Here is a 19,790-nt window from a genome sequence, read left to right on the forward strand (position 1 = left end):
AGGGTAGAAGTCAACCTAGGAAAATGGGGAAAGGCTGTGCTACATAAGATGTGGTCTCTCCCTGCGACCCCTCAAATCCTCAGCAAAGATACTAACCTATACTTAACCTTTTTAACGGGACAGCGCATGCTTTATACACATAAGCCGTTTACTCTTCACAACTGTCCTATGAGGTAGCGCTAATATTCTTTCCTTATAGATGGGGACACTGAAGCTCAGAGACACTGAGTGATGTAGTCAGATGACTCTGCTAGAAGTATTACTGGAAGTTTCCATGGAGGAGGAAACACCACAGACAGGGTGCAGAGATTCAGGGATGGCATTCTCTGGCCTGGAGGCAAGGAAATGCACACTCTGCTCTGGAGCCAAAGGAAATTTGGTGTGGCTGTGAGTTGATGGGCCCAGGTGAGTAGCCCAGCTGAGGTGGCCAGCTAGAAGAGAAAGGGCTAATGTGGCATCTCGCATGAGATTCATCCCGGGTTTCAAACCAACGCTCACGTATACTCTGTCCTCATGAAGTCCTGCACTCTTGTAAAGGAAATAGATTTTAAACAAACAATCCTATACCTAATTATATAATCACAGTTGCGATGAATGCCCTGAAGGTAAAGGGCAGAGCGCCACACAGGGATGTAGTCTGGGATGGGGTCTGAGAACGTTTCCTTGAGGAAATCACATTTAAACTGAGATACAAAGCAGGACCTGGCCAGATGAAGGACCGGAAGGAGTGAGAGAGTAGAGGGATGCAAATGGATATAGGTGGTTCCAAGTACTTTGTGCAAATGGCCAGAGGCGGGAAGGTACCTGAGGCATTCAGGTGCTGGAGGAAGCTGGTGTGAGGGAGGGGAGAGGTGACGCTCTGACGGGGACATGACCACTGCAGGAAAGCCAAGGATATTTTTGTCACGGTAAGACCCCTGGTGCTCAGCCTGCAGGAAAGTCATGGAAGGTTTTGCTTTGTTTTGGTTTTTGTCAGGGGGCTGCATTCTGGGAGGATCCCCATGGCAGCAACAGGATTCCTAACAGACGGACGGGCCGGGCCAGGAATGACAAAGGCTTCGATGAGTTCGCTAGGGATAGTGAAGGAGGCCCGGACTCCCAAGGTGTCTCTGAGGAACGACGATCCATGATCGGTGTGAGGTGTGAGGGCAGGGAGACTTTTGCCTGGCTCTCTTAAAAGAGAAAAACTGCGTGATCTCCCTTGCATGTGGAACCTAAAAAAGTCAAATACATAGAGGCAGAGAGTAGAATGGTGGTTGCCACAGACACGCAGGTGGGGGAATTGGGGAGATTTTGACCAAAGGGTACAAAGTTGCAGTTACGTAGGAAGAATATGCCTAGAGATCCAATGCACAGCAAGGTGACGACAGTTCATAATATGTATTGAATACTGGAAAATTGCTAAGAGAATATGTTTCAGATGCTCATTCATCAAACACAGAAGAATGGTAACTATATGAAGATGAAGTATGTTAATTAGTTGGACCGTAGTAATCATTTCACAAATCAAATCATCGTGTAGTATATCTTAAACATATACGATTTTTATGTAAAAAATTTAAAGGAATTGAAAGCTATTCATGTGGAGGTGATATGGGAGCAGTGGGGCAGCTGAGATACTGTAGAGAGAGGATTCAGGAGAAGGGAAGAGCCACGGGAGAAAACCTGGGGGCTGCTGTGTCACAGAGCAGAGGCCACGGACATGGCTTGTTTAATTGACCAACATTTACAAGCTGGGAGATTTCACCTGCTGGTGCAGGCTCACCAGGGCTGTTACAGATAGAACAAGTTTACTTTAAGGCTGGAGCAGAACCCAGTTTTCAGGGGTCTTGGAAGTGGAAGGGATCTAGGGGGAGTTGAGGCTGTGAGCACAGACCCCTCTGTTCATAAGCTCGGAGTTGTAGAGAGGAAGGAGTGGTCTCCTGGAAGCCTCTGCTATGGGCCAGGCACTGTGCACTCTACCAAGGGGACATGAAGAGGACAAAGACACAGTTTACTGAATTGCACACAAGCCAGCCCAGCTACATCACTATAGGACGAGGCTACTTTGGAGCAACGCTACTTGAGAGCCATAAAGTGCTGGGAGTTCTAAAGAAGGGGCCGCTTAAATCTTCTCCTCTTCTCCACTGTTTGGAAACTGAGGGTATCTAGCCGACAGATATTTGTTATTAGAGGTCTAAATGAATGTTCTAAATGAAACATTAAAATAAAAGCACAGGTGTCAGCAGTTTTCAGAGCAGTGGTACTTCTGTTTACATGATCTTACATGCTTCTCAACAACACTCCCTTTTGCCCTGCAATAGGCCATCTTTCTGTAAATATCACTGGAAAATGAGGCAGGTGAGTTTACGTCAGCTGTCTGTGCTCTGCAGGTCTGTCCAGAAAGACTACTGCCTTTTAAAAAACTCTGTCTTTCTTCGAACCTACTTGCAGTGAGCTTCAAACACGGCTTCAAACTTTTAGGTGTTTAGCCTTTTCCTTTACAGCCCGGAACTTTTGGTCTTTATTCACTGAGGCCATAACTGAGAAGAAAGGTGAGGACTGAGAAAGATTTGAGAGTCATCCATGTAGAATTGATGGTTGAAACCAGGACGGACAAGGAGCTGACCCAGAGAAAGAGTAAAAGAGAGTGAGAGAAGGGTCAAGGACAGAAATGTGAGTACCGCCTACTTAAAGGGGTATGATTACCCTGCACGATTGTCCAACGTCAAACTTCTAGACATAGGAAGAGAAGGGGCAGAGCCACAACAGGGGCTGTGGGTCGGGATGGGAGCAGCTATCACACCAAAGAGGAGGCATTTCCCAGGTGGCACAGGAGAGACAGGTATGAGTTAGGGAGTTCTGGAGAAACTGTAACTTTTATTGTTGCACAAATTGTGAGTTAGATCATTTTAAAATTATAGTAACAGAGGTCCTTTGCTACATTGTGACTGCCTGCTAATTTGCACTTTCAATGACTGGAAGAAAGGCAGTAACTGTTAAGAGACAGATGTATGGCTCTTTTCTATGTCGTTTTGTGACTTTATTTTATTTTTTTGAGGTACGCAGGCCTCTCACCGTTGTGGCCCCTCCCGCCGCGGAGCACAGGCTCCGGACACGCAGGCCCAGCGGCCATGGCCCACGGGCCCAGCCGCTCCTTGGCATGTGGGATCCTCCCGGACCGGGGCACGAACCCGCGTCCCCTGCATCAGGCAGGCGGACTCCCAACCACTGCGCCACCAGGGAAGCCCAGTGCCTTTATTTTTACACCAGAAGTTGTAAAGACCTGAGGACAACATCATGCTTACGACCTTACAGCAGTTTGTTGAGCTCTAACCTTACTACAAAGCCCTAGACGCTTGGCAGGGGATCAGGGTATACTGTAGCCCAAAGGACACAGTGACTTACCTGCTGCAGCCTCTTTGTTTGGAAATAACTTGCTGTCAACTGCCATGCTGATGTCATAGAACACCTCATCCTCGTCTCGGTCGGCATCAAACTGGGAGAAATCAGGACAGACAAGTTGGGAACGTGAGGATACATAAATTAATTCATTCCAAAATATAATGAACATTCATCACACAACTGTATCTCTAATGAAGCAGGACAACAGGAACTGAGTCTTTAATCAGATATGTAGAGGGTTTTTCAAGCCCGGACCTCATATCAAACAGAGAGGGGTGTTAGGGAGTAAGTGTACAGTCACTAACGGTTAAGAAAATTGTGTAGAATTTTCTTAAATTTCTAAAACAAGCTTTGGAAAAACCCATAACTTGTGCTTTTCTGGCTCCTTAGTTTTGTTTTGAAATCTTCCCTGCCGCCGCCTCCTTCATGAAAAAATATTTCTAAACAACATGGGGATAGATTTTCTAATTTCTTGTTAAGAAAAGAAAAAAGAGACCCCTCAAACCAAATTTTAGCTACTATACAAATACTATAGATGCTATTCTATAGGTATAGTCTACAGACACTATAGGTTTAGATGTAACAAAAATTATGGATTCGAATATTTTACCATTCTCTAAAATTTACAAAATTTTAAATATTAAAAATGTGCTTACATTTATAAATCCCCTATTTCCCAAGTTGTTCAGTGGTTTTTAAATATTTATTTATTTGGCTGTGCTGGGTCTTAGTTGCAGCACGTGGGATCTTCACTGCTGCGTGCGGGGTCTTTAGTTGCAGCATGTGAGATCTAGTTCCCTGACGAGGGATTGAACTGGGGGCCCCTGCACTGGGAGTGTGGAGTCTTAGCCACTGGACCACCAGGGAAGTCCCTCAGTGGTTTTTAGAAATACACTTTTGTCTCTTTGTTTTTTTAAAATAGGCTTACTGAGTTATAACTGATATACAATAAACTGCATGTGTTTAAAGTGTACAAAATGGTAAGCTTTGACATCTGTATACACCTGTGGCAGCATCATAAAAATCAAAATAGTGAACATCTCCATCACCTCCCCCCAGAGTTCCCTGGTGCCCCTTGGGAATCCCTTCCTCCTGCCCCACCCCCCCATCAGGTAATCACTGATATGTTTTCTGTGACTAGAGGTTGCTTTGCATCTTCTAGCATTTCATGTAAAAGGAATTGCACAACGTGAAATATTTTTGTCTGGATTCTTTCACTCTCCACAATTATTTTGAGATTTATCAAGTTTATTCCTTTTCATTGCTGAGTAGTATTCCGTTGTATGGATATACTATTAATTCCATCCTGGGTATGTTTCATCTTGGACATTGTAGTTTTTATCCATAGATGTTTGATTTGAGTCTTTAAAAATATCTATGTCTCTATTTAAGGTGTTAAACACATGAAATACAATTATAACTTCTAATATCCTTTTCTGCTAATTCCTACAACTGAGTTGGTTTTCACTGATTTCCCCCATTATTATGGGGCATATTTTCCTGTTTCTTTGCATGCCTGGTAATTTTTTACTGGATGCCGGGCATTGACAATTTGCCCATGTTGGATGGTAGGTGTTTTTGTGTTCCTATATTCTTGAGCTTCATTCTGGAATGCAGTTTAGTTACTTGGAAACAACTTGATCCTTTCAGGTCTTGTGTTTAAGATTTGTTGGACTGGACCAGAGCAGTGTTCAGTTTAGGGTTAATTATTCCGCCCTGTTGAGGCAAGACACTTTGAAGTACTCTACCCATTTCCTTGTGAATTAAGGGATTTTCCAGTCTGGCTGTGGAAACAGGCACTCTTCTCAGGCTGGTGTGGGCCCCAGCTACTGTTTCTGCTGATCCTTTTGGGTGGTTTTTCCCTCAGCCTTGGGCAGTTTGCTCATGTGCATGCCCTGATTAGTACTCTGCTGGATGCTGGAGGGGAACCCTCTGCAGATCTCCAGAGTTCTCTCTCTGTGCATCTCTGGTACTCTGTCCTCTGCAGTCCAGCCACCTTGGGTCTCTTGCACTCTCAGCTCCATTTCCTCAACTCTTGGAGTCTACCCATCTCCACAAGGCTTCCTTCTCCCTGCACTGTAGCTGGAAAGTCTCCAGTAATAAGCTGGGGACAATCACAGGGCCCATCATATTTGTTTCCTTTCTCTCAGGGAATCACCTCATTGTCTGATGTCCGGTGTCTTAAAATTGTTTTTTTTTTAAATATATATTTTCTGTTTATTTATTTTTGTTTGTTTCATGGGATGGAAAATACAGTCTCTTTTATTTCATCTTGGGTTTTTTTTTTGTTTGTTTTGTTTTGTTTTTTTTTTCGGTACGCGGGCCTCTTACTGTTGTGGCCTCTCCCGTTGCGGAGCACAGGCTCCGGACGCGCAGGCTCAGCGGCCATGGCTCACGGGCCCAGCCGCTCCACGGCATGTGGGATCCTCCCAGACTGGGGCATGAACTCGCGTCTCCTGCATCGGCAGGGCGGACTCTCAACCACTGCGTCACCAGGGAAGCCCCCATCTTGGTTTTTAACCTTAATTATTATCTTGAAGATATTTGAAAAGATTTAAGTGATTTATTCCTTTATATTTTCCTACTGAAGTGCTTCATTATTTTTAGTGAGAGGAATTTAGAAGCCCAAATTAGAAAGTTATTACCTAATCTCCCCTTACACAGTTAAAGCTCATCGTATGGTGCTTTAAAGTATTTTCACTATGTCACATCAGCCCATGGGAAAGGTGAGGCAGATTGTTTTGTTTCTATTTTACAGGTGAGGAAATACCTACTCAGATATTATGACTTTCTCAAGTCAAACAGCTGACAAGCAGGAGAAGTAGGACTTGCACTTAGGATGACTGACACTTTCCATCCTATGAGGCTACATGTGATCATCATAGTCAGACAAATATAGCCCTGCTGCTCAAATGAGTGTTAACAGCCCTTCTGTCTAAACGCAAGGGTGAGAAAAGCAGATGGTGGTTAGGGCAGATACGAGGGGACCACCAAGGCAAGATTAGTGCCACCTTAATGCACTGCTTCCCACACCCATAGACCATGGCTGGTTTTTTTCTTTCAAAATGTCTGTCAGCTATCATCAGTAACGGGTAAGTTCTACTAAGAGGGGGTTTGTTTTTATTTTTCTCTTGGGCTTTTGAAAGATGGGTGGCAGCATATAATTTTATAAATAAAAAAGCATAAGCTTATGTTTTAGCCGTAGTTCCCCAGAAAACAGAACCTAAGGCAAAACTTATAGGTTAACACTTTATTGGGGGCGTGCGTATGCATGTAATCCCAGGGCAGTAAGTTTGAAAGAAAAAGGGAAGTGAGACAGAGAAGGAAGCAAAGCAAATGTAAGGTGGCATGTTACTGATCTTGTCCCCAGCTTCACAAAGTCACAGCTGGTCTCCAGAAAGGCTAAACGGAACCAGTACATCTCAGAACAGTCTGAGGAGGGAGGTAGGGAGAGGCATTTATATGCTGTCTTTTCAGTTTCCTGCTTCCACTGGTCCAAGTTTTCCTTATGAAGAGTTAAGTCCCCCCACCTCTTGGTTGTGTTTCCTAGACCCCGGGGCAGCCCCTGGGAAGCCAGATCCCATGCCCCAGGGAGTGGCAAAAAATCTGGATCTAGAAGTGCTGGAAGGTGCCCAACCCCCTGCAGGTATGGTCTGGTTGAGCCTGGGAGACATCTCTGCACAGGCTCCCACCAGGCTGGGGACGATGAAGCCCAACCTTCATCCTTAAGAGGCTGGCTGGGTCCGTCAGCCACGCCGGAAGGCAGGGCATCGGTGGACAGCTCTCCATTCAACAAGTGACCGAGGCCCAGGGCACATGGGCCAAGTGAGTCAGGGGAAGCTTGTAAACTGGTTTAGGCAGCTTAAAACTCAACCAGAGCTTGATTTGAATTTCTGCTTTCCCTGTAGCAGCAGTCTGATCTTGAACAACTTATTTCCCTGTTCTTAGCATGTATACAATGCAATTATTATTATTATTATTATTATTATTTTGCGGTACGTGGGCCTCTCACTGCCGTGGCCTCTCCCGTTGCAGAGCACAGGCTCCGGACGCGCAGGCTCAGTGGCCATGGCTCACGGGCCCCGCCACTCCGCGGCTTGTGGGATCTTCCCGGACTGGGGCACGAACCTGTGTCCCCTGCATCGGCAGGCGGACTCTCAACCACTGCGCCACCAGGGAAGCCCCATACAATGTGATTATGGTGAGGACTAAAGAGATGGTGTATTCAATACCCCAATACAGAGCCTGGCATAACTGCAGTCCTTCTTTTTCCTCCTTAAGGCTGAGGGAGTATATTCTATAGACCTTTGATTGCTTCTGTACTTTGAACAAGGCATGTGTATGCTACACACACACACACACATGCATACACTTTTTTTTTTTTAAACTTGGGGATTGTGTAATAAGGAATACAACTGACTTTGAGATTTTCTAGGAGATATTCTATCCTCCAACTGATTTGAACAAGGATATGTTTAGCTCTGGCAGACTAAAGTACTTAATTGTCCAATCCAAAAGGCAAAATGCAAAGAGTAAAACATCATTCATGAAAGCATTCAACAAATATTTGCTGAGTATCTACTATGTCCTAGGTAGATTCTTCAACTGACCACTCTTAAGTGATTGGACTATGAACAAGGAGCCCCAAGGAAGGAAGATGACACCCACACAGCCAACTCAACTCTGGGATTATAGAGATGTTGTTGAAGCCCACTGACTCTTGCATCAGGACCACAGAATTTAACCTCGTCTTCCTTATTTTCTGTAACATCCCACTTTGACAGCTTCAGGACTATCATGGGACTCTTGTCTCTAGTCGTTTGGCAAATTATGTGGCATCCGGACCTTGGAGAGCACTCTGATTGGGTACTATCAGGACAACTGCCACTTAACGGACAAAGACCTTTACAAATTGGTAACATTCAGTGTTGGAGAGGTTGTGTGTATGGTGAGTGGAGAAGTGGCTTTTCAATCATCAGACTTTTTACTTACTATCTGTTTTTGCACAAACCATACACATCCGTGGTTCTCAACCAGGAATAATTGTGTCCACCCCTCCCACCCCTGCCCCAATATTTGGCAGTCCTGGTAGATATTTTTGGTTGTCACAACTGGAAATGGGGAGGCTATTGTCTAGGGACGCTGCTAACTACCTTACAGTACACAGGACAGCCCTCTCACGACGGAGAATTATCCAGTCTAAAATGTCAATAGTGCTGAAGTTGAGAGACCCTCATCTACACCAAAGCATTCTCAGTTTTTGGGTTTCTAAATAGTGTTTTGAAACTCAAGTAGCAATGATCTCCTTTCTTTCCTTTCTCCCTCCCTCCCTCCCTCCCTCCCTTCCTTCTCTCTCTCTCTCTGATTTTGACCTGCAAGAACCCGTGCTGTAAACTTCAAAATACAGAGGATAGTAGAAGTGATAATACTGCAAGGGTAGCATAGGTATAGGGTGATGAAGGTTCTAGAAATAACAGTTTCTATAGATCTCGTGGGTCAGAAACAAGCTTTGGGGGCAGATGTAACTGTATGCCACTAGGCCAGATGATGTCCGAGGTTGTTCCCAGCTCTGAAATTCTGTGATTAGGTGGGCTCTTTATCTTTTTGGTGATTGTTATTTAATATCTAGCAATCTTAACAAACCTCTTTTCTTATTCTGAGGGAAAGAACTCGCAGAGGACACGGTCTGCATGATTGTTTTATGTCATTTAATGTAAGAGGGCTGGGGAGGTCAATTGGAAATTTCAAAATGAGATGCTTACCAAATTCCCCAGTTCACTCACATGTTTAAGTTGAATAACAAATGTTGTAACAGCTTTCAAAATCATACAAAATATATCTAGATTAGGAAAGGAAATTATAGTAGATTGAGCAGAATTAGGCACCATCTGAGGAGAAAGCAACAATGACGGTTTGCAATTTTTTCTTTTTTTTTTTTTTTTGTGTTGGGCCACAAAATAAGGTTTTTTTTGTTTTGTTTTGTTTTTTTTGCGGTACGCGGGCCTCTCACTGCTGTGGCCTCTCCCGTTGCGGGGCACAGGCTCCGGACGCGCAGGCCCAGCTGCCATGGCCCACGGGCCCAGCCGCTCCGCGGCATGTGGGATCCTCCCGGACCGGGGCACAAACCCGTGTCCCCTGCATTGGCAGGCGGACTCTCAACCACTGCGCCACCAGGGAAGCACAATGGTTTGCAATTTTAATGGCAGAAATGAGCTCTTGTTTGTTTTCTTTTGGCTCTGATTTTCAGACTGCAAGAGGCTGCCCAGATCTTCTCCACAGAGACACGGCATTCTGTATTCTTAGCTCTGCTAGCTGGGAATGTTAGGTGTATAAAATATCCTAAAAGGACTCGAAAGGAAGGATAACAGTTCAGTCTTTCTAGATTCCACTTTCATTAAACTTAGCTCTGTCTCCTGTATTTTCTCTGCTTCAACATTTGAAAAGGAAATAAATTGGCTCTGTTATTAGTATTGTCTCAGTTTTATATATCCCATAAGTATCCTTCTCTGAGCATCATACCAGCTTCTTCAACATTTTACTTCTTCCTGGTTTCCTGCAAGGGATTTCAATTAAGTATGCTCTCTACCAGATGGTTTTCATCATTTGCTACTGGAGACCCTTCAACATGCAAAACACTGGCCCTTCAAATCTTTTCTTTTATATGTCTCGAGACTTCCTTCTAAAGAACTGATTGGTTGGTGTCCTCTTTACAGTACTTTGTTTTCCTCCAACAAAAATTGGAGTTTGTACTAAAATAGTGATCATTAAAAAACTTGTGGTCCCGGGAGTGAAATCTGTAGTTATGAGCGATGGAGTAATCACAGTTTATATTATTCTGCAGAACTGTCTTTCTAAAGCTTCATAATTAAACACAAAATTTGAAGAGAAGCATCGAAGTAGATTTGGTTGGGGGTGGGGTGGGTAGGGACAACATTCTGTCTGGGTAAGCCAAATCATGTAGGTGGTGGAACCAGGATCTGAATCCAAATCTGTCTACATCGAACGGCCAAGGCTGTTAGGATCAGGTCTCAGCTCCATGGGGCAGCCACAGATCTTAGCTGGGCTCTTGCAGAACAAACCAGAATTAAAGCCCTAAAGGCGAACTCTCAGGACAGACTGAAGCCAAGCAAAGCCAGGTCCAGATGCGATATACTCAAATATTCTTGATCTTCTTTTCCATTTTGAGGCCATAGTAGGTGATTTTATTTCTCTGTATAATATGTGTACCCTGCCAGATGGATGTGTCTGTTGGCAGAAGAACCTCTCTGCAGGCTGGCCAGGAGCGTCAGAAGAAGCAAGGACAGGCAAAGCTGACCGCAAGAGGCAGAAGATGTCCCAACTCCAAATAGAGCTCTCTCGCGCGGTCTTTAGCTTAAAGTTATCAGTTTCACAGGGAAGCTGGCTACTGCTCCTGCATCCTGTTTGTCTACTGTTGACTCTAGTTGTACCTTCCCCAGTAGCCTTCTACAACTTAAACAACCCTGTCCTTTAGTTTGTTAAGAGGACTGCAGTCATCTAGCGTGGATTCTGTTTTTCTCCTCTCATTACCACTCAATCCTTCCTCAGTAATCAAAGAAAGAGTAGGCCTGCCCTCCTTCTAAGAGCCTCTCTGGGGTTGGAGAGTAGATTTCTGGTCTGGGTCCATTTTCAGTCTAGCACTTCCTGTGGAAGCTGCTCTGGTTTTGCCCCAGGGGTTCCCTATCCCTCAGCACCTGAGGCACAGCCTTGGCTCAGCTGCTCCTCCTTACATCCCAGCCAGGGCTTCAGCCCTGCCCCTGACTGGGTGGCAACATTCCAGACTCCTTTCCCAGAGCTCCTTACTCTGGGTTGTCTCATTAGGGGATGGGGGATCCAAAGCCAGACCGCCTGCAATAAGAGGGGAGAGACTAGGTCTCAGGACTTGCAGATGGTTGCTGGGAAGAGTCAAAGCATAAAGAATCAAAGTTGGTGGTGGAAACTGGGTCTGGAACAATTTTTGAGCTGAATGGTATGTGGCTACAGTAGTTGATTTTTAATACTTTGCAGGCTAAAGTAGAGCCCTAGAGCAGACATCCTCAAACGGAGCAATGTCCAGATAATGAACCGATATCAAGTGCTCAATATTCTGCTCATGGATCTGTTGGCACTAGGAGAGGACAATTTTCAGGTTAAGTTGCTCCATGTGGCATCTTAAAAAAACGCCAAATTCCAGAAACAAGAGAGTAGAATGGTGGTTGCCAGGGCCTAAGGGGTGGAGGAAATGGGGAGATGTCAGTCAAAGGGTACACATTTCCATTATAAGATGAATAAATTCTGTGGATCCAATATTCAACATGGTGACTATAGTTAACAATACTGTATCATATACTAGAAAGTTGCTAAGAGAGTAGATCTTAGATGTTCTCACCACACACACACATACACACACATACACACACACACACTGTAATCATGTGAGGTGATGGGTGTGTTAACAACCTTATCATGGGAATCATTTCACAACATATATGTATCAAATCATCTCATTGTATATCTGAAACTTATACAATGTAATATGTCAATTATATCTCAAGCTGGAAAAAAAAGTGAAGTAAAATTAAGTTGCCACAGAAAGCATATATATAAAGGGCATAGATATCCTTTTTATTCTTTTTGGCCTTGCCTTGAGGCTTGTGGCCTCAGTTCCCTGACCGGGGATTGAACCCAGGCTCTTGTCAGTGAAACCACGGAAGTCTAACCACTAGACCAGGGAACTCATTTTGTTTTTGGCCATACCGCGTGGCTTGCAGAATCTTAGTTCCCCAACCAGAGATCGAAACTGTAATTAGTCTAATGGAGGTGTAGCTGAAAAAAAACCCCATTTTAGTACACGTGAACGGATTTAATATATTTTTAAGATGATACTACTAAATGATGCGTTGTTTCTCACTCGGAAGTTAATTAAAGAAATAGATCTGCAGCCCAGCAAATAGGTTGATACAGTGGATTTTGTCAGGTAAGAAAAGTTTTAGAATGTGTCTTAGGATCAGGATGGATCTACAAGATGCAATTCAACTCAGTAAAGATTTATCAAGCACCTACTTTATCCTAGGTATGCGCTGGGTACTGAAAATACATGAAAAGAAGATTAAATCATGTAAGATTTTCTGTAATTATTAAGGCACAAACAAGGATTAAAATACTTTGAAAAGATTTGATAAAGAAAGGTTACAGGAAGAAAATGGAGGAAAATAGGCAAGATATACTCACTGTAGACAAGAATCACATCACGTGGTTCCTATATTTTCTCTACTTCACCTAGCAGGGTGCTGAGCCCAGCAGTTAGACAACAAATACTTGTCAGACTCAGTTAACCAGAAAATTCAATGAATTAAAATACCCTTTCCCTTCCTATTTTCTCTTTTTTCCCTCTCGTCCCAGCATTCCAGCAATTTGAGACTTTATAAAACTACAAGGTGGTGGCATAAAGATTTAAACCTCTGCCAAGAAATCGTGCAAACTCAAACTAGTTAAGAGTCTCAGAAGTCAAATTTCAGCCTCCTGTGACATTTGGTACCTCTCATAATTACAGGCTCCATTCTCTCTAGTGCTCAAGTGTCTCCTCTGTAGAGCCCTAAGTGGTACCCTGGAAGCCTGAAAAAACCACCTGCTGCCAAAGCGCCAGATGTGTGACTAGGGACTAATTTAGGCCTTGGGAAGATCAGCCTCCTTCTTTCTTTTACCAAGTTTTTCCTTTCCTTTTTTTTCCCCCAGTTGAGATGCTTCATTCTTTTATTTTAAAAAATATCTCACCAGCGGTGTTGACTTTAACAACCCTAGCCAAATGTGGCCAGTTCATAATTACATGGGAGATTTAGTGGAGATCAAGTGGAATCAAAGAGATCAGCTCAGAAAACGAAAAGCAAAGGGAAATGTATCTTGCAATGTCAACACGGGACCTTAGGATGAAACATGTTGCTTACAAGCAGAAAAAGAGTTAGGATTTTAAATCAAATTCCTTTTTAGTTAGTACACACTTTCTATGTTACCAGTACTGCGAGATTGTCTCTCTATACAAATTTCTTTAGGATGGCAAAATTTCTTTAACACTGATGAAAACAGATTTTATTGGAGTAGCCAGCAATTGTTCTGGATAATAAAATAGCTCTTAGAAGAATCATGCTAATGTTTCCCCTTGTTGGATACATGGACAAGAAGTATTATAAGTATGACTTTGGGGAAATAATTTAATTTAATTCAGTCAAATATGGCAGTGCCTTTGCCCTCATGGAGTTTAAGGTCTATGTTGAGAAACTGATAAGTAAATCATTAATAACAGTTCCGTGCAAGAAGGGCCTTGATGGGGTGTACATGGGGTGTCCTGGGGGTTGGGACTGTGCAGGTGGGCAGTGTGGGGTTAGGGGAGGGTCAGAGAAGGTTTCCTGGAGAAGCTGATCCATGAGTCAAAGTCTGAACAAGTGAGACTAAGTGAAGTGAAGAAAGGAAAGGAAGGGCATTTCTTTCAGTGACAAGGAATAAAGGTATGAAAGCCACAGTTTCTTTGAAGAAAATGAAGGTGACTTTGCCTTAAAATTTTGGGATTCACCTTCTGAGAAGGGATTGGGTGGTGATGCACCTTCTTGCTTCCTGAAGTTATTTGACGGCTTTCTTGGGGTTTTTGATCTGGTAGCTGCTTCCTCTACCAGAAATCCCTGGGCATGTGCATGTACTAACTGTGTGCTGGGCTGTGTCCACAGGAAGGTGACAGATGAGTTCATGGGCATAACAATAGTTACCATTTATTAAGCACTTTCTATCTGCCAGGCAATAGGTGAAGCACTTTGTAAACAGCTCAATAACACCCAGAACAACCCGCGGTCTCACTCTCCCAAGGAAATAGCTCAGAAAGGTAATACTTATTTAAGGTCAAACTGGTGAAGAACAGGGTTTGGGTATGAGCTCAGGTGTGTCTTACCATACTACACGTGTGCTCTTAAGAACTAAGCTGCTAAAAAAAAAAAAAAAAAAAAAAGAACTAAGCTACTTTGCTCTGTGAAGAATAAATCCTATGCAGTTAGTTATCCCACATTCATTTCTTTTTTTTTTTTTTAATTGGAGTGTAGTTGCTTTACAATGTTGTGTTAGTTTCTGCTGTGCAACAAAGTGAATCAGCTGTATGTATACATATATCCCCTCCCTCTGGGACCTCCCTCCCACCCATCTAGGTCACCACAGAGCACTGAGCTGAGCTCCCTGTGCTATACAGCAGGTTCCCACTAGCTATCAATTTTATACATGGTAGTGTGTATACGTCTTTTTCCCCTGTATTTTTAGTTTTAAGGTCATTTCCAATTTCAGAGCCATTTAAACAACCATCCTCACTTTTTCCTTTATGCACTAACCCCAGGTTTAGTACTTTGTGAAAATGTGGTTAGTACCAACTTCCCAAAAAATCAATCTGGTCTTTGTTTCAGAGTAATTAACTTATTAACAAGATGGCTATGATTTGATGGTAAAAAGTAATTTAAAAAAAAGAATGGATGATTATTTAACAATTTAATAGCCATTGGGCCCTTTGGATAATTCAACTATTTTGTTCCAAGTTTTAGGAAAAATATAAATGAAGCAAGAAAGAAAAATAAAATTATGAGAATGGAAATCAGATTTATAGTAATAGGATTTATATTTAGGTCCATGGACAGAGGAGAGGAATTAATGTGCAAATGGATAAAAAATCCCTATAAATTCTTCTGATGCTGACTTTATGTGGTTTTAGCTGACTCAACTAAAAGTATGGTTACTTTTCACATTCCTCTGCTAAAGTCATTAGACCTTTGACTAGAAGCAACATGTAGAAAAAGAGATTACTTGTCATCCATAAGCAATATCTATATTTTATTTGTTGAATTTTGAAGTGGGTCATCTAGAAATTCCACTGGCCACATATCACTCAACCAATCTTGCACTCAGCTAATTCAAATCATGCGTAGCCCTGGGTTGATTCTGCTGGGTAAGTATGGTACTGATAGATCTTTCAGGCAGTAGCTGAGGTGGGTGGCTAGAGAGGATGAAGATGAGTGAAAAAGGGGATACAGATGAATATGCCTCTATCTCATCCCATGGAAACTTGTACATGTGTGTCCTGCTTCACCTTCTCCATCACTTTTGTTTGTTTGAGGCTAATTTTTGTTTAATTATTCCTCTTTTTCATTTTCAGATACACTTGAGACCCTAGAAGAAATACTGTCTAGCCTCCCATAGATATCAGCAATGAGAGATTCTGTTCTATGAAGGTGTGACTTCCCTCAAAGATGAAATGAGCATAGCCTCTGAAAAGTGATTAGCCTCTCTCTGTGCTGTCTCCAGCCAAGTCTGCTTCTCTTTATGATTTATCTCTGCCATCGTGGACATGGTGAACTTCCTCCTAAAGGGGCTGGGAAGTGGTAAGCTTACCTAAGGTATAAAAGGTGCATAGTATTTGCAAAGCAACAGACTTCTCCAAAATTTTATAGACAGCATTCCACATGGTACACATGGGAGACCAAAAGCCAATGAGAATCTGTTAAGAGCCTCAGGACAAAAAGCTGAGCCTGAGAAAACCAAAACTAATGTCAATTTCAAATGCAACCTTCAGGCTCATAGAATAAGGCAGCTTTGATTACACAAAAGCAAAGGCAAATATATCAGCTTTTACAAAATGATGAAGTGACTTTGTAGGATATTCAGGAAATTTATCACATCCTGCAAGACCTCTTGCAAGCTATTGGAAGGTTCTCATAGATGGTTTTCATTTACTCAATAAATATTTGAGTACCTAACATGTGCTGTGGGTATGGTATGCAAAGATGTTTTACTCCAGTATCACATAGTAGAATAAAGAAGACTGCGTTTTCGCCTGTTATGAATGTCCTCTCCATTAAAGGTAAGTGAGAAAATGACACTATTGAGTGTGTGGAAACTTTTATTAATTTATTCATTAAAAACACATCTTGTGCACCTACTATATGCCATGCATTGGAGGTTCAGTGCTCGGTAAAATAATACTCTTGCCCTTGAAGAATTCATAGTCCAGTGAGGGGACATTCACTTGAACCCTAACATTAGTATAGAATAAAGGCAGTCACAGAGCTATAGAGAAATGTACATGGGAGATCAGAGGAGAAAGGAGGATTAATTGGTCTCAGAGAGAAAAGGGGGATTAAGAAGGATGTGTGGATAGATGGGATTTGAGGATTAGAAAAAGTGTCAGAGGAGATGAAGGCATTTGAGTCCCAAATATTTAGGACCCATAAATATTCTTGTCTGGGTTTGTGGCTGCCCCAGATCATCTAATAAAGATATTCTTCTTTATCTGACAACAATTTAGGAATCAGAAAACATGCAGCCAGATCTACTCAATTCTTTATCTGGTTGGAGAATTAGGTTTCTCAATAATGTCAATAATAATTCATTGTTTTGCTTTGACCACAGGTAACCCTCAAGGGAAATGATGAGGTGTAGAGAAAGACTCTTAAGCTAGATGACCTGGATTCAAATCCTAGTCCTACCATTACTAGTTGTGTGACTGTGATTCTCTAAGCCTCTTTCCTCATCCAAAGAAAGGTGATAGCCATAGTGCCTACATCACAGGGTTGTGGACTGCTAAAAGGGTTAAGTAAGATAATCCATTATTACTGTAGAGCTTGGCACATAGTAAATCTCAAAAAGCGTTACCTATTACTATACTAGGGAGTAGCAAATGGTTGTCTATGTAGAATCACATTTCCTGGAAGCACTTAAAATGGGATAAATTCTTTTAAGTCCAAAATGATTTACATCTCTTTCTTACAACTTCTTAGATCTCATCATTGCTTCTGCTTTTTAAAAATCTCCCTGGTTGTAAATCAACGATGCGCCTATAAAAATTTTTAAAAATCAATAAAAATCTCCCTGGCTTACATTTATTTTATAAATATCATTATAACATTGATAAAGGAAATAAAAGCCACAATAGCAACAAATCACCCCAATCTGTGCCTCACTTTCACTTTTCCACAATCTTTTTTTGGACCAAACGTTCTGTAAGTGAATAAATGAATAAATAAATGAATTGTGATCTCAACAGTTCTGTCTCAAAAAGAAGTATAAGGTATCATAAAAATCATGCCCTAAGAACTAGGCTACATTTCTGTGTTTACCCCAAAAGCTGGGAATAACTGTAATATAAAATGATTTCCTGAATTTTAAAATATTTAAAAAGAAGTCCCATCACTATATCCTGGTAGGAAAGGCAAAAATGGAAGATTGAGGGCAAAGTGATAAATTTGGAATGAGAAACTACAGCAATGACGTTAATACTAGCACCAAAACAGGTTTCCACGGAGTATAAAAAACAGTCCTTTGGCCACTAAAAGGCCATTTCCTTTTGGCATAAAATCATGACCTACTTAGCGGTCTTGTCAGGAGAGTGAGAATCATGATTATGAATGTGCAGATTCAGGTTCTGCGTTTCCCTGGTCGCAATGAACCCAGCTGGACGACAACCGAGGGGGTTAAACATAATCCCCTGAGCACACACTGAAGAGAAGGCAATACGAGTTCTCTATTTAAAATTCAGATACTTTTTTTTTTTTTTTTTTTGCGGTACGCGTGCCTCTCACTGTTGTGGCCTCTCCCGTTGTGGAGCACAGGCTCCGGACGCGCAGGCTCAGCGGCCATGGCTCACGGGTCCAGCCGCTCCGCGGCATGTGGGATCTTCCCGCACCGGGGCACGAACCCGTGTCCCCTGCATCGGCAGGATGACTCTCAACCACTGCGCCACCAGGGAAGCCCCAGATACATAATTTTTAAAGATTTGTAAGTAGCCAGATACTTGTCTCACTTTAAGATAATATTAGTATTCATTTAAAATGTGTTATTTTAAGTTTTTCAACATGTCAGGTGAATTACAGAGGGATGTGGCTTAAACTTTAAGTGGCTTAGCTTATAAACGGCACAGAGCAAACTAGTAATTACCCTGAAGAAGAGCAAAGCCACTCATTAGAACGGCCCCAAATGTGTTTGAGGATTTCCTCCATAAGATTCATGAGAGTTTAAGTCTGGAAACTTGCTCCTTGGAGGAATACTGAAAAATAATTAACATCCATTTTAATCTCATGCCGTCTAATAGTATTTATGGTATATTTTTAACTGCAGCCAGGCCTAAACATAAACAACCAATTTAGAAAGTATAATTATATATGTGCTTATTCAGTGGTTAATCTATCACATAGCAGAGACAAAAAGACTGGGAATCTTCTAGATATTTCAACCACTCTGCATGTTCCAAGGATTCTAGAATTTCTTATTTTATTCAAGCACCACCTTGGAGTTGATATGCCTGGCCTTTTAGAAGGAGGGAGGTGCAGCTGGTAGTTCCATCTTTTACAAGGAAAACGAAGCCACTCTGTGAAGCTATAAATGACCCGGGGTCAGTGGTTTTCAACATTGGTTTTACTCTATTCCACCTTCCTCATTTCTGAGCATTTGGTACAATGAAGAGGTTAAGAGTGTGAGCTCTGATATCACACCAGCTATGTGACTCTGGAAAACACATCATCTCAGTTTCTGCAGGTATAAAAGGGGGGTAATAACAGTTCCTACCTCACAAAAATAATCCATGCATAGTGTCTGCACATGGCAAATGTTTTATAAATGATAGTTATTGTTATTATCTATTTTTTATTATCTGGTTTTCGGTGTCTTTCCTGTAGCATCTATCCATTTATTTACCCACCCATTAGCTATTAATTGAGCACCTGCTAAGGACAGACACTGGGCCACATCAATAGCCTGAGGATGTTTTTATTTGAAGAAGGTCCTGAGAGAGGCAAATATATATACCAGGTTGGTAAACCCTTCCCCAGCTGCTGAGAGTATTGGTTGCGAACAGCTCACCCCCAGACCCTTTCCTGGAGGACTGCTCTTGGCTGACGGGTGCTGCCTGGAAGCAGCCCCCTATCCCCTGGGCCATCTCTGTGCAATCCTCTGTACGGAGCTGCTGGTGAGATCAGGCTGAGTCTGGACTGCTCCTGAAATTTTTAATTTGTATCTGCCTTCTTTCCCTGCCTTCTCCTGTTCCCCTCACTCAATGACAGGTGTATTCTGAGAGCAATCCCTCAACAGACCCTCTCAGAAGCTCTGCTGCTGCAGAATACAACCCAAGACAAAACATGCCCACGTACTATTCATATACAAATTTTGATAATGCAGCTTTCAAATAAATATACGAATAATGATTAACCATAAATTTCTGGAAATTCTTTAAAATACACAGATAAAAATAATCTATTGTTCTTCTAAAGCGATTGAACATGTACTTTTAAAGTATTCTTTAATTTAAGGCTTCACTCTGCCTTTTTTTAATCTTAGCTTTCTTAGAATTTCCTCACTTTTAAACTAAGAAATCATGCTGTAAAATGGATATAAAG

The 19,790-nt window shown here is 42.2% G+C and overlaps 1 protein-coding gene across 4 annotated transcripts in view; it reads right to left on the bottom strand.

The window, feature by feature from the left end:
- The window catches only part of AK5 (adenylate kinase 5), a 236,863-nt gene that overhangs the window by 115,888 nt on the left and 101,185 nt on the right, over positions 1-19,790 (bottom strand). For all 4 annotated transcript variants that reach the window (XM_004279944.3, XM_049707153.1, XM_033405965.2 and 1 more), the window contains one exon: positions 3,388-3,478. In XM_004279944.3, coding sequence (XP_004279992.1) covers positions 3,388-3,478 — 91 coding nt within the window. The remainder of the gene's footprint in view (positions 1-3,387; positions 3,479-19,790) is intronic.

This window comes from Orcinus orca, chromosome 1, assembly GCF_937001465.1.
Source record: "Orcinus orca chromosome 1, mOrcOrc1.1, whole genome shotgun sequence".
Taxonomy (NCBI): Eukaryota; Metazoa; Chordata; class Mammalia; order Artiodactyla; family Delphinidae; genus Orcinus; species Orcinus orca.